The following is a 17,862-nucleotide window of genomic DNA, read 5'->3' as shown; positions in this document are numbered from 1 at the left end:
TTTTTGTGTCAGTTTTGTGCAATTTTGTGTCTTTTTATGCCATTTTTGTATCATTTTTTGTGTCAGTTTTTAACATTATTGTGTCATTTTTGTGTGATTTTTGTTTCATTTTTGTGACATTTTTGTGTTATTTTTATGCCATTTTTGCGACAGTTTTCGGTCACTTTTGTATCATTTTTTGTAAATTCTGTATCATCTTTGTATAACTTTTGTGTCATTTTTTTGTCATTTTTGTGTCATTTTTGTTTCATTTTTGTTTCATTTTTGTATCATTTTTGTATCATTTTTGTATCATTTTTGTGTCATTTTTATGTCATTTTTGTGTCTTTTTTGTTTCATTTTTGTGTTATTTTTGTGTCATTTATGTGTCATTTTTGTGTTATTTTTGTATCATTTGTCGTTATTTTTGAGTTATTTTTGTGTCATTTTTGTGCCACTTTTGTATCATTTTGTGAAATTTGCCGTTTTTGTCAATATTTTGTTAATTTTGTAATTTTCTTAATTTTCTTAATTTGAGTAATTTTTGAAATATTTGTCATTTTTGTCATTTTTGTCATTTTTGTCATTTTTGTCATTTTTGTCATTTTTGTCATGATGAAATTTCAAGAACTTTCTCAGAATTGTTCTGTTAATGATTCAATCTGTCTTAAATTTGTTTTTAAATTGTCTCAAAGTGAACGCATAATTCTCTCAACGTTGCCTAAACTTTATCAAAACAAGTTTCTAAATTTTGTTTTTTTTTTTAAATAATATCAAAATTTTGTTCAAGACTCAAAACTTGATTGAGTCTTGTCACGAGATCATTTCAAAATTGTCTCGAAGATTGTCTAAAAATCAAACCGATGTTGTTTCAAAGTTTTAAAAAATTTCTCGAAATTGTCTTAAAATATCTTAACATTGTTTTTAAATTATGGCAAAATGGTCTCAAAACTATCTCTAAATGTTCTAAAAACTGTGTTTAAATGGTCAATTTTTTTTTTTTAAGTAATTTTCGAATTTTCAAATCTGTCAATATTGTTTAAAAAATATAATGACAAGGTTAACGATGAGGTGCGAGTTCTAAAAGGTTCTACAATGTTTGAAAAACTTTTACGCAAATCGTTATCTCTAAAAGTATTCAAACAAAAGCCCTCGTTTCAATCCCGAGTAAACATCGTCCCATTTATTCCTGCCAACTCGCCTCAATAGCCTTGCTAATAAGCTACTTGAAAATATCATTAAGCCTTGTCAACAAACCGCCATCGTAAGCCCTTTGGCATTTCGTTTGACACCCGTCAAAAAGGATGGGGAAACGGAAAACAGCAAAAGAAATATGGCATCTAACTACAAAAAAAAGGTAGCAAATATTAAATCCAGCCTTCACATTTCTATTCGACACATTTCCATCCCCAAAACACTCACATCCCTCATATGTTTACAAATGTGCTTCCAAACACACCAAAATGCTCCTTCGGAAGCACCTGTCGATATTTGAACAGAACACCTACATATAAGAAGAGGCAGATATGCGAATTCGGGAGAATTTGGGGCCACGTAAGCCGCCTATTTGGCGCAACAGAACCTTCCCGATGGATTTCCGGGACACCATCATACGCTAAAAGTGTATGGCTTCCGGGAAAAATTTCTGCTCCCTTCCTCCACGCGCTTCGTCATTTTTTGTTCCGGCTGCCGATAACTTCGACATACTTCGATGCCGGAAGGTGGGCAAGTGAGGAGCTCAGAGCGAGTGGATCGGAAATATCATTTTCATTTCATTATCGGTTTAACAGAGCGATAACACATCGGTATTGACTGATGATTCATATCCACATTCGTGGAAGTACCCAGCTGTCGTCTGGTCTGGGATCGAGAAAAAAATGAAGAGAACTTAATTCCGGGGCTTATTTTCAACTTTTGATCCGAACTGACGGGAATGATTCGATTTTTTTTTCTTTAACGATGTCAAAATAAGATTTCACATTTGATTGATTGCATGACAGATGTTTTAAATTTGATGGAATTAAAACCAACAGTTTTCGCAATACTGAAGCCATTTTAATTTGAAGACATTTTTGAAACACTTTTTAGGAAATTTTTCAATAGAAAAAAAAACAAGGTTGGCCTTGGTCCGATACGGTCGTTTTTTTTCGGTAGCGCGTTCCGTCTACTTTCTTATACCTAATTCAAATTTTCTCTTATGGATTGAAGGTACTTTAAACTTTTTACATTGGAAAGGATAAAGTGAAGTAAAGTATAGTTAAATTTGAAGTTTAGAGAGCAGATACATTAATTTGGATTTCAAAAACAGTGTTTGGTAGAAGAGCAAAGAAAAATGGCTGGCTGTGTGATCTGTTTTTTTACTTACGCAGTGCAAAATTCTACGATGCTCTGGTACAATAATGTGTTTTAGTAGTCGATTGCTGGTGAAGCCAGGAAAATTTGTTTTAAAAAAGATAGTGATAGTGATCTGCGGAATTTGGCTAATGGCTATTGCCGTGGCGCAGCCTAAATTTTAGGTCAATGAAAGTGAAAAAAGGATGAGGTCGCGATGGGCAAACGAAATCGGATTTTTCTGATTGCTGCGATGCGCGTTGCTCATAGGCAACCGGTATAAAAAAAAATATTTGGATGCAACCCATTTCCAAACGACTGGAATCAGGAAGAATTGGGAAACAGCACCGGCAGAAACATACCACCTTTTTATGGACTTTGGTGAGATCGTTTCTTTTTTTAAATTTAATGCTTTTACACCATATTTATTTTATTTTGCTTATCAGTTTTATTTGCCAAGTAGGATTTCCCATGTATATACCCCTTTCCCTACCTATCTGAATACAGCACCCTGGGTCGCATGAGTTCTCTGCACCTAAAAAGTTCATTAAGCTGTATCAGATCATACCCATTATGATTACATTTGACATGCCACGGTGTGCATTATTGTACCACACTTATTTTTAAAACCAACACTTGAAATGAGTTTTGAATCCAGATACTCGTTTTGGCATCATGTGTTGAGTTGTACTTTGTGTATCAGCCAATGCAAGATGTGTGTAGTCACCCAATGCTCTGCTATGCTATGCTATGCTATGCTATGCTACACTTGTTAGGAAATTTTTCAATAATTTTGAAACAATGTTGAGACAATTTTCAGACAATTTTGAATCAATTTTAAAACAATTCCCATTTTTAATCAATTTCAAATACCATTTCAAAATTGAAATTTAATTCTAGGAAAATTTAAGAAAATTTATAGACAATGTTGTGATAGTTTAGATTAAATATTGAGACAATTTTGAGTCAGATTTTGGGTCAACCTTACAGTGTCCTACCCGGGATTTCCCGGTCGGTAAATCGGAAATTCCTGAATCCTGGGAAACGCTTAGAAATTCTCGGGAATTTCCGAATCCTTAAAATGTGCTAAATTACTAAAAATTAACATGATCTGAATTGGAAAAATGAATCAGATTGAGCAAAGAAAACGATAGTTCTACCATGGCTTTCTTAGTCTGAAATATTATTTTCCTTGAATTTGGTTGGTACATACATTGAATTTGTTAAAAAAAAACAAACACTTAGTGTAAAAGTTAAAAACGATAATGAAACGGACTACGGAAAGAATCTGAATGTTCTATTTTGCAACACTCATCATTTAAAACTTCCGTTTTGGATACTGTTGACAGTAGCAAAATCATCAGCTAAAAAATGACATTTTGTGAAAGAAGTAGATAGTTATTTGAAAATTTACGATATTTGATGAATGACCTGAAGTCTAGCTTACTAACTTCTTTCGAAAGAGAAACATTAAAAAAGTTTGAAATGTTTTGTGTTAAAAATACCGTGGTTTTTAATTAAAAAATACCATATCGATAAAGATTTGTACGCAGTAGATGGTTAAGATCTTCATGTTGAATTCTTCATTTTCAATTTTTCCCGGGATTACGGGAATTCCCGGGAAAGGGTCGTCAGATTTCCCAATTCCCGGGAACGCTAAAATGGCCGGGAAATGGACACTCAACCTTGAGATTATTTTAAAACCATTTTAAAGACTATTTTAAAACTATTTGAAGACTGTTGAAAGCTTATTTTAAGACGATTTAGAAACAATATTGAGATAATTTGGAGACCATTTTGCCTATGTTGAAGAAATGTTGTTACAATGTTGGACATTTTGAGATATTTTAAAGACAATTTTGAAACGGTTGAAACATGGTTTTAAAATGGTTTTTAGATAATTTTATGATAGTTTTGAGATAGCTTTAACGCCATTGTGACATTATGAACATTTGAAAAAAATGATGAAAATTTTCAGACAGTTTTGAGACATTTTTTAGATTATTTTAAGACTATTTTGATACAATTTTGACGGAATTTGTAACAATTTTGAGAAAATATGAGACAACTTAGAAATGATTGAAAGATCATTTAAGGAAATTTTTGAGATTATTTCAAGACAATTATGAAACAAATTTGTAAGAATTCTAAGACAATTCAAGACAATTCAAGACAAATTTGAGAAAATTTTGTAAAAATTCGGAGACAAATTTCTATCATTTTGAGACTTACTGAAGTCAAATTGGAGAAAATTTTGCGACAATTTTTAGACAATTTTTAAACAATATTAACCCTCCAAAGTTGCTCGAGTCAATATGAATCGAAGCGCACTGGGAGTTTTGTCAGACCAAGTGTTCTATGAAAATAATGATCAAATTAACGACAAAAAATTAAAATTTGAGTTTTGAAAATCGGTTCATTGGGAGATGAAATACAGCTAAGCAAAGCCAAAATTGGATGTCGTTTTTATTAGAGTAAGATTTTTTTCACTTTCCACTTCTTATATTCCCTAACCGGGAAAGTACTCATTTCTTAATGAGTACTTTGATATTCTTACCCAGAATATCTGGCAACACTGTTGTGTTACCACGAACCCAATTTGAGTAGTCTCGCTTGACCGTGTGATGATGAAAACATTTGTACCGCGTTATCATCATCACCTGTCATCAGCAATCATTGATCTATTGTTCTCGATTGCGAATTGAACATAGCAATAGAAACCAAAACAAACTGTTTTGGTTTCGCTCTTGGCAGCAGAATTTTGCTGCTGTGCCGCTGTGCTGCCGCTGTTCCGGAGGAAACCGTAAATTTCAGCACCTCCCCTGAATTCGTAAATTGAGAATGCTGAACAGCTTCTCGTGCCTCGCCCTTGGTAACGCCTTTGTAAACGCATCAGCTGGCTGATCCTCAGTAGAGATGTGTCTCACAGAAAGCTGACTGCTTCTTACGATCTCCCAGGTGAATGCATACTTCACATCCAAATGCTTCATCCGCTGATGGGTCCGCACCTCTTCCAGGTGCTGGGTGCATGAGATGTTGTACTCCATCGAAGTGAAATGAGTGCTAACCACAGCCAATTCACTTAGGAAGTTTGTTAACCACAAACCTTTCTTCACCGCATACCACAAGGCTCCAGTCGATGACGTTTCGTTGACCACGAAATAAGATTCTTTAAATGGATCCGAGTTTGCGTATTTGCGTTATACTAACGCCATATCGGTCATACGTCGAAGGTATCGCAGAACACGCTTCAGGCCTTGCCAGTGCCTATTCGCCGGGCTGGCCTGGTACTTGCGCTAACCGCAGCACAGATATCTGGTCTCGAAGATGTCGCCAGATATTGTAGACAACCGATCAATTCTTTGAACGGTTGTTCGGTGATAACCTCACCATCGTTCAGCTTCGTCCAGCGAACGTTTGTGTCAAGCCGTGTGCTTACGGGTTTACAATCGGCCATACCGAATCGTTGCAAAACCTTCTCAACGTATCCTGATAGCGAAATCTCGATGTCTATCCGTGTTCGCATTTCTGCGGTATACCAACGCCATAATGGTCATACGTCAATGGTATCGCGGAATACGCTGCAGGCTTTGCCAGTGGCTCTCCGCCGGGCTGGCCTGGTATTTGCTTAGTGCGCTAACCGCTGCACAAATATCTGGTCTCGATGATATCGCAAGATACTGCAAACAACCGATAAGTTCTTTGAACGGTTGTTCGGTGATAACCTCGCCATCGTTAAGCTGCGTCCATCGACAATTCGTACCAGAAACAGAATGGGTTTCCTGTAACCTGGGTTATGCTAACCACTTCCCAAATCTCGCTCTCATCCAGGGCTGCTCGATAGTTGCTTAGTACGCCAACCGCAGCACTGATGTTCGGCCTCGAAAACTGCAAACAACCGATCAAATCGTTGAACGGCTGCTCAGTGATAACCTCACTTCGTTCAGCCAGAATCTCGTTCCTTTCATGGCTGCGGTGGTCTTCCGAAAAAAAAGCAGTCCCTTTGGCCCTTGAGCTTGCTGACGATTTGAAGTTGCTCTTCCACATCATCAGCGGCTACGTTAGCCACGTAGCGTTGATAAGCTTCTCCTGCTCGATGATTGCGTCTCTGGACCGGTTCAGGATTGACGGAATATGGATCATCATCGTCATCTTCGCCATCGCGACTCTCGTAGTCGCTCTCGTTTCCCAACGTATGCTGACTGGCACCAGAATCGATGACGAATCTTCGTTGATTCCGGTGGCTGATAACCCCAGCACGCGAACGAAAAGCATATTGCTTTCTCGAACGTTGTTTCCTGGTAACCCCAGATAAACAGCCTCTTGCCGCTTTCTTCGCGTTCCCTCTCAAAGCCTTCATTTCGCGATGACTTCGAGAATCTGCACTCTCGGCAGGAATCCGCAGAAAGAACTGGTTGACTGCGCTAGCGACTAACCGTCGCCGAAACCACCAATCCTGGTTACAGATCCCGAGAGTCCTCCTCCCGGCCGTCGGAAATAAGCTTGTGTCGGCGTCGAGAGTAACCCTCTCGGAACCCGACTTCCCAGCCTCGAACTCCAGTGACACCTTCTGGCTGACCTGGAGCATCTCGTGGCCTCTGCGCTGACAATCCTCTGCGCTGGTGGTCCTCTGTGCATGGATCAGCTCAGAACTGCTGACCACAGCGCACAACAAAAGCACGAGAGTAACCCTCTCGGCTATTAACATCACCCCATATATCCGGGATGGATCTCCTGACCATTGCGCTGCCCGATTGCGGATCCAGGGGCTGCTCCCGGCCGTCGGACGTGAGCTCAAGCATGCTAACCGCAGCGTGGCTCGTGACGGCATCGAGAGTAACCCTCTCGGTCCACGAACCTCCCCGGACTTGACCTCTGGTGGAACCTCCGTGCTGGCCTGGGACATCTCGCTGGCTCGTGTCTGCGCTGGCGGACTTTCGACAGCTTGCTGGCCCTCTGCGATGGTCCTCTGGCTCCTGGCTGGCTCCTCGACCCCGGCTGGTCCTTCTGCGCTGGCTGCTGAAGCACTTGCTAACCGCAAGGCTAATTTACTTGAGAGTACCCCTCTCACTAACCCTTTATTTTCCAATCCAGACGTATCTGGGCCCATAACCTGTTGAAAAACGCAGGTTTCAGTGGTGGAATAGAGTTAATCTTTATTCGTTTCATTCGTCAAGTCCTTAAATAACTACTTATAACATAAGCGATAGCTATTTACATTATTCACTGAAGTGATATCCTCACTTATTAATTTTCTCATTTTCGTATGATATTCTGAGCTAACCCCTCAGAATATCTGGCAACACTGGTGAGTTACCACGAACCTAAATTGAGTTATTTGGCTTCACAGTGTGAAGCTTCACAGTGTGTGATTTTCCATTTTTTATATTTTTATGAAAAATTTAATTAATTTTTTTTGGATAAATTTTCGTTAACAAGCTTATGGATTACTTTTTTAAGTTTTCATTTTATTTTGAAAGTTAACCATAAAAAAGCCTTTAAAAAGTAATCCATAAGCTTGTTAACGAAAATTTATCCAAAAAAAATTAATTAAATTTTACATAAAAATATAAAAAAAAAAGTTGAAAAAATTTACAATCGTATAAACACAACGATATAAATCTCACAAAAATGTTACAATAGATCACAAAAGAAATTCATTCTAACAACGTAGTAAGGAGTTACACTTATTAGTCGTCACAATGTTGTCTAGTAGCAACTTTCTCCATTCCTAGGCGCAATCAACGAGATGTGAAACATTGTTGTGTTTGATTTTAATTACCATTGAATCACGTAACGTTAGGATCTTTCCTCACTTTTTCCATCCTCTGATAACAGACTCTGTCGGTCGCTGGTGGAAAAACGTGCGCTCTTCGTAGAAATTGTTTCGAGCGGGAGATTCCTCCACTTCTATTACGTTTGCATCAGCAGAGCGAAAAATTCGAAAGCGTTTCCTGTCTCCTCCGTCAACAATTTCGCCTCGGTTTTCTTCTCGTGTCATCATCCGGGGACCATATACGGTAGACCTTTTGCCACCAAAATGCCATTAATAATCGGCTTACCTCCGCTTTATCGCTCCCGGGTAAAACTGCAACACGTCCGCGCCATGTAGGCGTTCTCCCAATCGATCTACGGTCCACCAATTTCCGGATGAGGCACATGGAAACTCAACGCAACAGTCTATGGTCAAGAACCGTTCGAATCCGATTGAAACAGCCGTCAAAAATCATACGCTTCATGTTAACCTTTTTTGTTGGTTGAAAGTGTATGCTATCAAAAGCGTGTGGAAAGGATTCCGTTTCTTGGACCCGACCAAGGATTAAATATGGCATCAACACCTACCCAAAATGGGTTCGATCAACCCCAATGAGTGTATACTCGTACAGTACAGTGCCAGAGTGTAAAAAGCACCGAGCAATAATTCTTTCCAGCGTCGTTGGCAATTATCGATTCTTTGTCAGACAGCAGGAATTTGCCAGAAAGAAGCGTCATCCTCCGTGAACGGCACCGAAGTTTTTATCATCAACCGGTGTTGAGGATTTTTTGTGTCACCTTTATGGTTTGGTTTTGTCTGTTTTATTACCCCCGAGAGAACCGTTTGCTATTTGATTTCTGCGAAGAGACAGCTTAAGGTTCAAGAACGCAGAAACAGTTAACGGTTACATACCTTTGAATTCTGGAAATAGAAAAAAAAGAGAAAACATGAAAATGGAAGTACTAAACATTTTAATACAAACTTTAAATTTTGTTCTTGAATCCAGTACCGACTTATTTAAGCATTTAAAGGGGACCGAGAGGCTTAGGTTATTTTGAGCTCTATATGTTGAAAATTTTCCTGAATAATATTTATTCATTCATTACGATTGCAAATCTCATTTTCATGCAGCCTTATGCCGTAAAGATGAAATATGTTGAACTAAAAAACCGTGAAAACTTAACGACTAATTATGTGAAAAAAAAATGCGTGCATAGGGACAGAAGTTGACAAATTTCCAGTTTCTTTTGTAGCATAGTTTAGAATGTTTCATTTTATTCAGCCCCAACGGAAGAAATATTTGATAAAATACTTAAAACACTTTATGAATTATGCTACAAAGAAACTGTTCCAGTGTGTCGTCTAAAAGGTAAAAAGTGCTAACCTACTTTGTTGAGCTCGTGACTGGAAACACTATTTATGCGCCGTTCACCAAAACGAGAATGCTGCCGCCTAGGCAAAGAAGTTGTTCTACTGAACCTCAACCAAACTACACATCAACTACTGGTGCAGAGGAGTGAAAAGATTCCAGGGGATTTAGACGTTACGCCGATACTGAACCCCTTTCTCGAAGCTGTAGTTTGCTATATTGGTAATCGATGATGTTTCTATTCGAGAATTAGTCGGATGATTTGCTATAGCCAGGGTTAGTTGAATCTTCTTCTGTAGTCTGCTATCCTCCCCGAGGTCTTTGGAGAGGTTTTTTGCGCTGGTGGATAGTAAAGTCGAGGTGCATTCAAGAAAGATCTCCAACGTCTATTTGCCGGGTACTTCGACGCGTAGTCGTTGGAGTAGGGTAGACAGCTTACAAACCTCAGAGGGAAAATTCTAGAAGCTGGCAAGGCTGAACAGAGGCCTGGTTGATATAGGTAGGCACTAGCCAATACTTTCACAGAGACGGCCATAAAAACGTCTGTGTCGAAGTGTTGAAGTGGAGGCAGAATACTGTTACACGCTCGTGATGCGACAATGACAAAGCCTACCCTTTTTCTGGAGTAAAAACGAAATTGTCAATTTGTTGGAATCTTCAGAATAACCGTAGCATATAGAGGACTAGAAGACAAACAGCGACGAATGAGTGCGAGAACTACCATCCGCAAGACAACCAAAGTGAGCAAGAAGGCACGTTTTGTGCTGCCGAAGATTGCCGATAGTTCAACTCCTATGGCCAAAATCAACGAAAACGAGCAATGCCTGAAATCTTCCTAGGCAAGCTAGGAGAGATAACCAATTAGCTGTTCCCCCCCGTCGAAACAGGGATAAGGTTAAGAAGCTACGCGACATCGCTTTGTCACTTAAATTGAAGAAAGGCCTCTCCCCTCCCCCCTCCCCCCTCCCAGCCTTGCGTTCCAAACCGCGATGTGACATTTCCAGAAAAATTCCGGTCGTCTCCGCAAAAATTTGGAAGAGAGGTATTTCAAGATATAACAGACTAAAGGGCGAACACGAAATTATTGCGATGCATAACTTTTTTACCATTGGGTATAAATCAACCAAATCAACCAAATGAAGGTGAACTAACGAGAGATCAAATTCTTTTCAAACAATTGGAATTTCATGACCTGTCGCACTGGCAGTTGCGAAAAATGTTGAACATTTAACAGTCTCCAGAATGTAGAAGCGGTTTAAGGAGCGGTTGACGTTGGACCACGGCAAAAAAAAACTGGAAGAAAACCGAGACGGAGAACAAAAAGACGGAAGGAAACGTGGAGCGGATGATTAGAGCAAATCCCAACGGCTCAAGCCGTGATTTGGCTAAAAAGATCGGCATGTCGCAGAGCTATGTCCAGAATGCAAAGAACAGAGCTGGACTACATATATACAAGGTAGAGAACTTCCGAAATCGCGATGAGCGAAAACAATCGACGGTTAAAACTCGGGCACGGAAGCTCTACGAGAAGATGCTGACAAAATATGGCTGCTGTGTGATGGACGACGAAACGTATATAAAAGCCGATTTTAAGCAAAGTTTGAGGTGGACGACAAATTTATTAAGTAGAAAATGTCGAAGTTCGCCTCTAAATATCTCGTTTGGCAGGTCATCTGCTCTTGCGGACTGAGGAGTGAGCCTTTCGTGACAAAGGGCACAGTGAATGGCGAGATCTAAAAATCTGAGTGCCTCGAGAAGCACCTTTTTCCGTTCTTGCAGCAGCACGACGAAGCTCCGCTATTTTGGTCAGGTTTAGCATTATGCCACTATTCTAAAATTTTCCTGGAGGAGTATGAGGCCAATTCTGTCCATTTTGTTCCAAAGGACATGAACCAGTCAATCCGTTCACAACGGAGGAGCAGTACTGGGCAATAATATAGCGGGAACTTCGGAAGAGCAAGAAGACATTCAAAGACGAGAAGAACATGTTAAGAAAATAGAAAAAAAAACTGAAAAACTGGTACCGGATGACACTGTAAAGACTTTGATGGAGGACATCGAGCGAAAATGCGTTCAATTCTGCACTCAAGGCTCCATCGACTAATTTTTCTTTTGATTTTTGAAGTAAATTTTTGTATAAAACTACCTTGACATTTTGGTTTGATTCTAAACATTATAAGAAAATTGGCATGACATTTTCGGTGTCGCAATAATTTCGTGTTCGCCCTTTACTATCCGATCAGAAGGATCAACTTTGAATGCTCTTGAAAAGCTGGTTAAGCTAAGGGGATTCTGATCAGAGTGAGCTCTCAAACGACCTCGATTGCTTGGTTAAGTCCGAAAAGATGTTTCGGAGACCTTTAGTCGACTTCTGAAAATTATGCGACGTGGGTCTGAAATAAAAACAAAGATCGGCTCGGCTTTTCAAACTGTCCTATAACTTTTAACTGTTCTTCTTTAGTTGGTTATTCAGGTAGTAAATCCTCGTTCACGAATTGCAGTCACCGCGTCAAACCGCTAAGCTACTCTGGGCTACCTGCAATAGGACGACTCATGATATACCTACTCTACGCATACCTCCTACTCCCTCATGAAGATGAATCGAGGTTAACGCACACATACTTCGACACTACACGACATAAGGAATGATCTTTCCTCTGACGACTCGAGGCCTGATCTCTCTTCCAACGACTCGAGGTTCAATGTCTCATCACAAGGACTCGAGGGTTGTCACTCTTGCCCATCGTGTATCGGTCAAGTGCTGCTCATCCTGGACTCGCACCTACCACAATACACGTGGAACTTTACGTAACGATTCTGATGATTGCCGGCGACGACACGTCTACCGAATGCAATAACTCGTCCGGCGTCGAAAGCTACTTCACTCCACGTGTATTCCTTCGCCAAAAGAGCGATCCTGTCTCCTACAATTTCCACGAGGAAGTTCAATTCAAGTTTTATTACCACACCTCGATCTTTGGGAAACGACACTACTCCCTAGTGATGGAAATATCCAACTCATGCGCGAGGTGTTCCCGAGACATCCATTGTGCAGAATATAAAGTCTTGTCTTTGCAGCTTTAACTTTGGGATCGGGCACACACTACTCGACAGCCCGCCGGGTACAGTCTACTTCAACCGGGGTTCGGTCTTTTTCTATCCTGTAGGTTTAGAACCTTACGTTTAAGTTGGAACACAGCTTTTCTGCCCGTGTTGTATGCCGAGTGTCGAGTGTCGCTTATACTAGACTCACGCCCGTTACAGCACACGATCGGGACTTTTAACGCTACAACTCGGATGTTTCCCCACGATGACGGCATCCTGCATCGACTCGCGAGGATTTTCCGACGTCGTGAGCCTCTCTACCCCGAGAGTATCTCCCGAGAGGGGTGGCCACAATGCTAATCCGGACCTGCAACTCCGGTCATAGGCTCTTCTCAAACGACTAGAGGTCTTGTCTCCACTTTTCCGTATCCCGTATCAAGAAAAGCATATCCTGGACACGCGACTGTCACAGCACACGTCCGATACTTTACGGAATAACTCGAATGATACCCGGCGAAGACGTAATCCTACATCGATTCGATTGACTCACCCGTCGACGCCTTGAACTCACTCTACCCGAGAGTATTCCGCGGCGTGAATACTCTTCTCCCTACGAGTTCGACTGCGGAGAAGGTATTGTCATATCCCAACAGCTTCCGTCGTAGGGAGCGAGTTCTACTCGGATACTCCGCGACAATGGAAGTTTCCTACATAGCGTTTCGACGCGCCTAGAAACTCGGCAGCAGGTACAGTCTAATCTTTGCCAGCTTTACAGCTAGGTTCGGACGCACTTAGCTTAGAAACCATCCTCCAAAATGGCATTCCATACTGATCGTGATTCGGTCTTCCTCCTTCGTTTGGCTGGCAAATTTGCAGCTTATCCTAGACTCGCACCTGTCACAGCACACGTACGGGCCTTTTATGCTTACGATAATGTCATCCTACCTGGCTCGAGTCAATCCATCGCTAACACCTGTCGGGTCAACAGGCGGCAAGCAGGTTCATGCGTACCCCGTCGAACCTTGAGCAGTTGGACACTACGTGCTCTGGTGCCTTAACCATGTCACCGCAGGTTAGGCAGAATGGCGAAGCCACATGTCTAAACCAACGGTGGTGCTGCATGGAGCATCCGTGATCAGTTAAGAACTGCGTCATGCAGAATCCAACATTGAGGATCAAGCGATGGGTACATGTTCTAAGCTGTCCAACTGGTGCTGCCAGTTGGACATCGAGGCCTCTTTGGCATGTTTTCGCACATGGGGCATGTGCCTATGCTCGTAGCAGAAGATATCTTCCTCTAACATGGCCGAGACGGGCATGACCCTCGCCACAACATCAGCTGCTACCGAGGACACTGTTCCGTATCCGCTGATAACCAGGTTCAGGTTCACCAGCCGCTGTACGCTGCAAAGCTTCTGCAAAATACACTGCCTGCTCAAAGCTGCCTTCCAGGCTGTCACTCTGTATCGCAGAATAGACCAGTTCACGCTCGCCAGGACCCTCCTTCTACTGCAGCGGAGCGCTGAGTTGTTCGACATAGCATTAATCGCACGCTTGGACTCGATTGCGTACGATCCAACTGCAATCGTTCCTGTTTATGCTGATATCAGGTTTGTGAACAGCATCATCTCGGTCTTGTGATGAAACAGGTGCAGACTCTTGGAGGCATCCGACTTTCCACTCGATCGACCGCTAATGTGACGAATAGGGGAGATGGGGGCATAATGGCCACCTTAAGGAAAACGGTTATTTAACCATAGAAAATAGCTATAATATGGAGGTTACATTATTGTTTCGTGTTCAGACACTTGAAAAGCCTATTCCCTAACGGGCTGAAACGTGAAAAACTAGATGAAAATGTTAAAAAATGCATTTTAAAAAATTTTGCCAAAAGCTGAAAACCAGCCACTGTGGAGGCATAATGAGAACCCCCCCTGAGGCAGTATGAGCACTATTAATCGAAGCAAGATGTGCGTTTTTGCCGGGGAATCTAGCAGCGAATTCAATTCGATGAAGTCAGGTGAGTCGTAGATTAATCAAACAAAGCAATAACAAAATAATCTAGGTCTGTTTGTAGAATACAAACAATTCACGCACGCTCATACATTAAGTGCTATGTTCGGAGGATGATGCTACTAGCCGTATAATGTAACAATAAAAAAATCGATCATGAATTGTGAATGGAAAAAAATCACCTCGATTAGAAATCGAACTCTAGTCTTTTGATTACCTCTCCGACACCTTACCAATAGGCTAAATTGTCGGATGAAAACTAGTCAAGGTGTGGCGCTATAAATCAATTTTAATTCGCTGCTAGATTCTACGGCAGAAAATGCTCATTATGCCTCGATAATATGGTGCTCTATATGCCCCTAGTCAACAAATTTAAGTAAAAACGTGTTTTAAAATTGATAAAAGTGAAAAATCAAAAATTTTATGATGGTAAAAATTGAGAAACAATGTGTACATCATGTTGCAGTGCGTACATTATAGATCAAGGTTTTTTTTTTTTTTTTTTTAAATATGTCTTTATTAGTCTTTTAATCATTACATTTAAGTTACATTATTAAAGTTAAATTAAAGTGTTCAGATCAATTATGATCAGTTCAACTCTTTGATACAGTTAATTTTAAACATTGTTTATTTGATTTAAATTTGCTTAAGCAATAAATAATTTGATTTATAGGAGAATATCCTGTTGAGCAAAAAAAAAAAATGTATAAACTTAATCCTAAATCCTAAAAACTAACTTAATTGTAAAGAGAACGAATCTCTGCGATGGAAGACTGCATCGATTTGCCTCTGAAGTTGGAGATGATGTTGTTGGCCATCTCTCCGATCGATTCTATGCCTGCAATCCGATGAAGATCTTCGGTGCTGTGCCAAGGTGGAAGCCGCAAAATCATTTTCAGAACCTTGTTCTGAATCCTCTGGATGGCTTTCTTCCTCGTCGCGCAGCAGCTAGACCAAATCGGAACTGCATACATTATCGCTGGTCGAAAGACCTGTTTGTAGATTAACATCTTATTTCGCAGACACAACCTGGATTTCCTGTTGATGAGAGAATAAAGAGATTTAGTGTATTTATTACATTTAGATTGAATATCTTCAATGTGATTTTTAAAAGTAAGATTCCGATCAAGTGTGAGTCCCAAGTACTTCACGTGATCAGACCATTCTAAAGAAACCCCATTAAAAGTTATGGAATGATTTTCATTAGGTTTTAAAAAATTTGCTCTTGGCTTATGGGGAAATAAAATAAGTTGAGTTTTGGAAGCGTTAGGAGAAATTTTCCACATTTTCAAGTAATTCAAAAAGGAATTTAAATTTTGTTGCAATCTACTGCGTACCACCCGTAAATTTCGACCTTTGGCTGAAAGCAAAGTATCATCAGCAAATAATCTTCTACCTTTTCCTTCTGGTACATCAGGAAGATCAGAAGTAAAAATATTGTATAAGATTGGCCCAAGTATACTACCCTGAGGGACACCAGCTCTAATGGGTGTCCTTTCAGAGCATGAATTTTGATAGCTTACTTGTAAGGTTCGGCTAGTCAAATAATTTTGAATAATTTTGGTGAGATATACAGGAAAATCAAATCGAGCTAATTTAGCTACTAAACCTTTGTGCCAAACACTGTCAAAAGCTTTTTCAATATCAAGAAGAGCAACACCAGTTGAATAACCTTCAGATTTGCTAGCGTTAATCATATTAGTTACACTCAAAAGTTGATGTGTAGTAGAATGTCCATGACGAAAACCAAATTGTTCATCAGGGAAAACAGAGTTCTGATTAATGTGAATCATCATTCTATTCAAAATAACTCTCTCAAATAGTTTACTTAAAGAAGGAAGCAAACTAATTGGTCGATAACTTGAAGGCTCTGAAGCACTTTTTCCAGGTTTCAAAATTGGAGTTACTTTGGCATTTTTCCATTTATTGGGAAAATAAGCCAAGTGAAAACATTTGTTGAAGATTTTAACTAAAAAATTTAAAGTGCTTTCAGGCAACTTTTTAATAAGAATATAAAAAATCCCATCTTCCCCCGGAGCTTTCATATTTTTAAATTTTTTGAAAATCAATTTAAGTTCATCAATATTTGTCTCACAAGAACTTTCAAACACATTTTGCTTTGAAAGAATATCATCAAATTCTAGGGAAATTTGAGCGTCAATAGGACTAACAACGTTTAAATTAAAATCATGAGCAGACTCAAATTGTTGGGCTAATTTTTGAGCTTTTTCTGAATTAGTTAAAAGAAGTTTATCCCCATCTTTCAAAGTAGGAATTGGCTTCTGGGGCTTTTTCAGAATTTTAGTTAATTTCCAAAATGGCTTTGAGTAGGGTTTTATGTCCTCTACTGCTTTAGCAAAATTTTCATTACGAATGAAATTTAAACGACGTTTGATCTCTTTTTGAAGGTCGCAATAAATAAATTTTAAAAAAGGATCCCTAGTACGTTGATATTGGCGTCGACGAATGTTTTTCAGTCGTATCAAAAACTGAAGATCATCATCAATTAAAGGTTGATTAAATTTATGTTTAACTTTAGGTATTGAAGCGGCTTTAGCATTGACTATTGAAGTTGTCAAATTTTCTACAGCCAAATCAATATCTTCTATTGAATTCAGTGGAACGTTTACATCTAAATTACGTTCAATAAAATTCATATATCGCTCCCAGTTAGCCTTTTGAAAGTTAAAAGTTGATTTTAAAGGGTTTTCAATGGGACTTTGGGATAAAGAAAATGTTACTGGAAGGTGGTCTGAATCGAGGTCCGCATGAGTAACTAATTGACTACAATGCTCGCCTAAATCCGTTAGAACCAAATCAATTGTGGAGGGATTTCTAATTGAAGAAAAACAAGTATGCCCATTAGGATATTCAACAGTATAATAACCTGCAGAGCAATCATTAAACAAAATATTCCCATTAGAATTTGATGAAATATTATTCCAAGATCGGTGTTTTGCATTAAAGTCACCACTAATAAAAAATTTAGATTTATTTCTGGTGAGTTTTTGTAAATCTCCCTTCAAAAAATTTTTCTGTTCACCGCTGCATTGAAAAGGCAAGTATGCGGCAACAATTATAATTTTCCCCATAGTAGTTTCTAATTCAATTCCAATTGTTTCTAAGACTTTTGTATTGAAAGAAGGAAGAAGTCTAAATTTGAGACGACTATTGATGACAATAGCTACACCCCCACCTTGTCGATCAAGTCGATCATTTCGTAAAATTTTAAAGAAAGCATTGCTTTTCAAGTTATTGTCTGGCTTTAAAAAAGTTTCAGTGATGGCAGCAATATGTATGTTTTGAGTTTTCAAAAATAAAAAGAATTCATCTTGGTTAGCCAGCAAAGATCTAGCGTTCCAATTCATAA

General features: G+C 39.5%; 2 protein-coding genes across 5 annotated transcripts in view; both read right to left on the bottom strand.

The window, feature by feature from the left end:
- Positions 1–17,862, bottom strand: part of LOC129748667 (GTP-binding protein Di-Ras2) — a 454,908-nt gene that overhangs the window by 416,750 nt on the left and 20,296 nt on the right. The window lies entirely within an intron of this gene.
- LOC129743078 (uncharacterized) lies at positions 13,655–14,017 on the bottom strand. Its single transcript, XM_055735023.1, has one exon. It carries the CDS (start codon positions 14,015–14,017, stop codon positions 13,655–13,657), a length of 363 nt encoding a protein of 120 aa, XP_055590998.1.

Source organism: Uranotaenia lowii, chromosome 2 (assembly GCF_029784155.1).
Source record: "Uranotaenia lowii strain MFRU-FL chromosome 2, ASM2978415v1, whole genome shotgun sequence".
In the NCBI taxonomy this organism is placed as follows: Eukaryota; Metazoa; Arthropoda; class Insecta; order Diptera; family Culicidae; genus Uranotaenia; species Uranotaenia lowii.
The sequence above is the reverse complement of the archived record's forward strand: the minus strand, read 5'-3'. Positions and strand labels throughout refer to the sequence as shown.

Coding starts and splice junctions, on each gene's coding strand:
- LOC129743078 (XM_055735023.1), bottom strand. CDS start 14,017: ATGTCGAACAACTCAGCGCTCCGCTGCAGTAGAAGGAGGGTCCTGGCG.